Source organism: Gekko japonicus, unplaced genomic scaffold (assembly GCF_001447785.1).
Source record: "Gekko japonicus isolate JY-2015 unplaced genomic scaffold, Gekko_japonicus_V1.1 scaffold3294, whole genome shotgun sequence".
In the NCBI taxonomy this organism is placed as follows: domain Eukaryota; kingdom Metazoa; phylum Chordata; class Lepidosauria; order Squamata; family Gekkonidae; genus Gekko; species Gekko japonicus.
Window position 1 is genome coordinate 371 of NW_015168142.1, and position 6,321 is coordinate 6,691.

A 6,321-nucleotide genomic window follows, 5' to 3' on the forward strand; every position below is an offset into this window, starting at 1 on the left:
CCTCACTGCAATTCTCCTTCATCCCACATGTGTGTGTTTTTTGGCCCTACAGGTTTCTGAGGCCTGACACAGCTTTTTCAGGTGTCTAAAGAGGCTGGGGGTGGGGAGGTGGGACAGAGACCATCAGGTTCTCTTACTGGAAAGGCGACAATTAACACCCATGTGTTGTGTCTTGCTGAAATGTGTGCACATTCCGCCATGTGCTAAATGTTGTTAACCTGCTACTTTTCCAGGAGCCCTGTGCCATTTGGAACTCAAGCGTTTTTCTGAAGCCATGACATGGTGTGAGGAGGGGCTGAGAATCAATCCAAAAGAAAAGAAACTCCTAGAAACAAGAGCTAAAGCTGACCAACTAAAGGTTAGAAGGGGGTGAACCCCACTGTAGGTACTGTGTATATTATAGATTATTTGCACCCTGTCTCTCAGCAGTACTTTTAAGGCCAGGAGTGGGGTAGAGGTGGAGTCATTGACTTTTCACAGTAATAATGTAGCTTTGCCTGTCTTGCAGCGTACTGAAGAGAGAGATTTGAGAAAAGATAGATTACAGGAGAAGAAGGAAAAGGCTCAGAAAGATGCTGTATTCAAAGCTATCAAGGTAGCTTTATTCTATTTAAAAATACCATTTGAAATCAATGCCCCTTTAGTGCACACAGATGTATTTTATGTCTTTGTCTAAAGTGTGTCTATGTGTGTCCCCCCCCCCTTCATTCTTCTGATGTAGAATCACAACATCAAATTGTCACCAGTATCTTCTGAGGATGAAAATGTAATATCAGCAAGTCTGGCTGAGATGTCTTTAGATGGATTTAGCTCACAGAGTGCAACTGGTTCCAAGATCTGTCTAGATGAAAATGGCAGCCTTTCCTGGCCAGTGTTGTTGTTGTATCCTGAGCATGGGCAAAGTGATTTAATCTCTGCTTTTCATGAAGAATCCAGGTTTGTTTTTTTGTTTTTTTTAAAGGTGATCCCATGCCCAGACATCACCTTACAACATGTTTCCCCTTCTCAGAACTGCTTGTGGATGCTGAGGCTGTGATGGGAAATGGACTGCCTCTGTGTGGCTCGAAAGAGTGACCCCCATTTGCTGAGAGGGATAGCTCACCCTTAGCCTGAAGGAATAGCCCAGTGCATCACATTATCTTGGCAGAGCACTGTATAATTGTTATGTTTAATTGAATTATTTTATAATTTTAACTGTATTTTTAATTGCTTAAATGTTTTATTGTTTTTATAGTATGCTGCGTTGTGGACACTTGATCAGGTGGAAAGGCAGCATAAAAATGTTTTAAATAAATTTTCTATCCTGGTATCCCTTATAGCGGTAGTGCCACAACTGAGTCAGCACTGGGGGGTGAAACTAGGGATTTTGTTCCTCTGGTGTGGAATTCTGCCCTCTAGTGTAACATCTGGCCAGGTGTAAATAATGTATCCATGGAGAATTGGACTTTGTGGTGCATAGGCCAGTGTGAAGTTTAGGGTTTTGCTAGTGATTCTACAAGATGGCACAGGTTGATGAGTGGGAATAGTATTGCAGTTCAGCAGTTTAGTCATGCCAGCCACATGACCACGGAAACGTGTTCGGACAGCGCTGGCTCTTCGGCTTTGAAACGGAGATGAGCACCGCAACCCTAGAGTCGGATTCGACTGGCTTTCGAGCAAGGGAACCTTTACCTTTTACCTTGAATTGCGTAAATGTTTTATTGTTTTCATAGTATGATGCCTTGTGGACACTTGATCAGGGGGAAAGGCAGCATTAGATGTTTTAAATAAATATTTCTGTCCTGGTATCCCTTATAGCGGTAGTGCCACCACTGAGTCAGCACTGGGGGGGGGGGGGAAGCTGGAGATTTTGTTCCTCTGGTGTGGAATTCTGCCCCCTAGTGTAACATCTGGCCAGGTGTAAATAATGGCTCCATGGAGAATTGGACTTCATGGTGCATAGGCCAGTGTGAAGCTTAGGGTTTTGCTAGTGATTCTGCAGGATGGCACAGGTCAGTGAGTGGGAATAGTATTGCACTTCACCAGGGGACCAGGAAATATGATTGTGGGATGTGTATGAGAGGTGGGCCAGGAGATGTTAATTAAGACCTAAGTATGATCTGAGAATTTTGTCCTCAGTAGTTGAAGAGTGTTCTAGAAGTTCAATATGTGTTTATATGGTGTGATTCTCGTCCACAGTAGTGGCTGTGGGGACAGTGCAGTAGGAAAGCTGCTATTTTAGATTAATCTCAAGGATAATAGTTTTACAATCTTACCCTGAATATATCTATTAAAGAATTCCAGAATATTAATACCATGTAATTTTTATAGTTAGGTTGATTTGAATATTTACAGTGGAATGTCATGAATTTTGTGCTAATAGTTGATAACTATTAACATAATACTAATGGTGGGTTAGGATATGACGATAGGAGAGTAACGTGATGTGTCATCTCTTTCAGATTTATTGACCATTTAACGGTCATGTTTGAAGAGCTACCTCCCTGGGATACAGAAAGAAAATATTATCCTAGTGAATTAGAGGTAGGAAACGGCACCTGTTTGAAACTACCATTTATCTTTCTGGTGTTTGAAAAGAAATGGTTTAGAAAGTACCCTTAGTCTATTATAAAAAGGACACTTTCAGTTTAGTTTATCATGGAGGTTGGAGTTCTTTTGCTTATTAGAAATGTGAGTTTAACTTCAGCCTTGTCTTGTACACCCCTTTTTCTGCTTACCTTCTCCTTTGCTTAGGTACTAGATCAAGCCTTTTCCAGGAAATGCTGTGTCCTAAATTCTGTGTTTATACTATGCCAGGCACATTAATGGCACTTGATTTTACGAACTTTATGATAAGGCTGCAAGGACAGTGTCATGGCATGAGTAACTGCCACATTTAGTCAAGTGCTAAGATCTTTTAGGAAACTGTCACTTTGTTATCACTGTATTTCCATTATCAAAAATATCAGCTTTGGAAGGAGCTGTGCTGGAGAGCTTTCCAGGAAGGCTTCAAACGTTTGGCTGTGATACAGCTTTAATAATAGCACTTGGTAGAGCTCCTTGTAGAATTGGTTTGGGTCTTTTAAAAATAGTTTCAGGGCTTTGGTTGTCATTCAGTGAAATAGGAAGAAGCAAGAATTGTCTGTTGGAAACATTTCGTATTAGAACATTACCTGTTAGTACATAAGAGGCATACCTCAGAGAAAGGAGTTCACCACCTGTGCTCTAGTGAATGGTGGTTTGGACGGCATTGCTTTTCCCATGGTTGATGGATTGAAGCGTGCTTTATCAGGAAATAATGCTTTTTTCAGCTCTGTATGTATCTCAGAAGTTACTCCCCACAGTCTTAAGTCAGCTGACCTGGCCACAGTGATCCATGCCACAGTACCTTGAAGATCCAACTACTGTGATGTGCTATACATGGAGCCTAGTTTGAAAACTTCCATTGGTTCAGCATGCAGCAGTCCATTTAATAACAGGCTAGCTGCTGAGATCCTGTGTTCCCAGAAATGGTTACACATTTTGGGATTGGTTACAAATATATTTCAGGCATCAGCTAGGGGTGCTGGATCTAACGTTTCAAGCCTTTCACATCCTAGGGCCAACATACCTGAAGAATCATCTCCCCCTATATGAATCCATACCACAACTCTGTGCTTGGCTACAGCTTGTGTGAGAACCTTTGAGAAATGGAATAGCCTCTTAGAGTAATCAAAGAAGGCTCCTAGTCTGCTTCTAGACAGCCTGTAAAACTGAACTAAGTGAGATTTTAGGGCCTCCTGAGAGAGATGTGTGTTTGGCATCTGTGAAGGCAAATATGGTTCTTGGGGACTGTTATAGTGATTAAGATTTTATGTTGCTTGTTTTTATACTTGTTTGGTCTTACCGTTACTCTATTGCATTATTGCTTTCACTTACATAATCATATCTCTTGGTTCCCACTTCAGTTTGGAAGGAAAGTAGGGTATTTTAATGGGTTACTTTTAGCAGTGGCATTTCACCAGGGATTTCTGTCATGTGTCAGAGTTGCTGTTCAACACAGATAATTCTTTTAAACAAAGCTAAGTCTGGAAAATCCTTTAAACATTTGTTCCAGTTATCTTGGAGGCTGTCTATCTCACAAGAGAGCATGCGACAATGTGTCAGAAATCAAATTACCACAGCAGTTCCCAAACTATCACTGTTCTGCTGGTTTAGTACCAGATCCCCCAAACCAAGTAAAATAAACAGCAGTGACAAACTAATCCTGTTAACCAGTCATAGCCAAGAATCTTTTAAATGTCATGCTACCCAAAACAAGTTGCAGATGTTCCACTGTATGACCTGGATGAAAATCTTAAGCCATAAAGCGTGTTCGTGGCACTTGGTAATCTTTTTTCTCCCCATGTTACTTTGCGTAGCTTTTTTATGAGGATGAAGAAAGAGAAGAGATATACCAGATAGGCACCCAGTCGACATTGTTGCAAGCATTGCAACACCAAAGGTGAGATGCTGAGCTGGGAGCTGCATGCCACTCATTGATCAACAAAATGACAAGTGTGCAGTATCAAAGGAGCTGAGTTCACAGACTCCTCAGACAGAGGGCTGCGTTATCTAAGGGGAATCTCTCATATAAAAAGGTCCTGCTGGTAATAAGTACATCATGGCTCTCTTATACATAACAATTACAATAAAATTGTAAACATTTAAAAATATAACTTAATCAATCTCTGTCTTATGGTGGAGCCAGCCCTAGACTGGCAGTTACCTAACTGCATGGCCCCTGTATTGGCAAACTACTTGCATTTTTTTTGTTGCAAATCAGATATTAAAGCTAAAGAAAAGGAAACTTGTGCAATTCTGCCTACTGGATCCTCAGGATTCTACACACCAGGGCACTCATCCTTCTACTGAGGTAGCTTATTAATTGCAGCATTCAGATGAAGCTGTTTCTCTCCTAAGATTACAAAGCAGGTAGCAGAATTGACATAAGAGGCAACAGTAATTTCATAGAATTATAGATTTGAAAGGGATCTCCAGGGTCATCTAGTCCAACCCCTTGCACAATGCAGGAAATTCACAACTACCCCCATTGACCCCTGGCTCTGTGTCCAGAAGATGGCCAAAAAAACCCTCCAGGAATCTGGTCTGGAGAAAATTGCTTCCTGATCCTGAGCGGGTAAGAAAGCGCTACGAGAACTAAGCACTGATGCAACCCTGCCTGCCCTCTCCTCTCATGATCTGCCTAAGTTCACAGAGACAGCATTGCTGTCAGATGGCCATCTAGCCTCTGTTTGAAACCCCCAAAGAAGGAGAGCCCACCACCTCCCGAGGAAGCCTGTTCCACTGAGGAACTGCTCTAACTGTCAGGAAGTTCCTCCTAATGTTTTGCCGAAAACTTTTGATTAATTTCTTCAATTAAAAAAACAAATATTCTACAATCAGTGTCTAACAAGATATCCATACACAAAGAAGAGCCATTATAAAAAGGTGATCTCAAATTTAAACTTTGGATGAGTAATAGAGAAGATAGTCACTGTTGTTGTTTTTGTTTTTGCAGATACTTTGTGAAAGCTGGGACTCCTACTTTTTTTGTTTTGGTAAAATATGCTCCTTTCTCTAAAAACTACTTTTTGGGGAAGAAAGTTCACTGGCTTAAGTGAGCGAATATGAACTTCTTAAAGAAGAACAAGAACAGCACCTGCCGTGACAAGCACCCTTTAGCTTTTTAAACTGGGAACATCTTGTACATGTGTGCTTTACTTTTCTGCCGTCACAGTGACAGTCAACTAGAACGTGTCCTGCCAGTCCCATAGGAAGGAATGTGAAAGACTGAATATTAACAAGGCTGCAGAACTGGAACTGGCATTTATCATATTTATGCATTTCACAATGTAATACTGCTAACCTGCTTTGCAGACCAAGAATCTGGTTCTCTCTCAAGGTACTCAACTGGCCCTATTTCTGTTAATTTAATACTACCATACCTGCAGACCAACCATAGGTGTTGATCGGTTATTCTGTAGCTGTGTGTGTGTGCGTGCGCGTGTGCGTGGCTGCAGCCGACTTATGGTGACCCCAGTTCAGGGCTTTCATGGCAAGTGAGAAGCAGAGGTGGTTTGCCACTGCCTTCCTCTGCAGAGTCTTCCTTGGTGGTCTCCCAACTACAGACCCTGCTTTCCTTCCGAGATCTGACAAGATCATGCTACACCATGCCACCTTCCCTCCCAGCTGTTTGTGCCACTAGTTAAATGTATGCATTTGAGGGAACACCTGCCATACTTTTTCCAGTGCCCTACGGCCATACCAGGCGCTAACAGTTCTGTAAGAGGGAAGTCTGAAGTGTGAGGAGGCCTTTATTTA

General features: G+C 41.8%; 1 protein-coding gene across 1 annotated transcript; it reads left to right on the forward strand.

Annotated features, from left to right (window-relative positions):
- Positions 1–233: 233 nt before the first annotated feature.
- Positions 234–6,032, forward strand: TTC4 (tetratricopeptide repeat domain 4; the record flags this gene model as incomplete). Its single annotated transcript, XM_015414935.1, has 6 exons — positions 234–358; positions 509–595; positions 722–936; positions 2,442–2,523; positions 4,380–4,462; positions 5,519–6,032. Coding segments are annotated over 6 exons (695 nt in total), but the record flags the coding sequence as incomplete, so codon positions are not given.
- Positions 6,033–6,321: the final 289 nt, after the last annotated feature.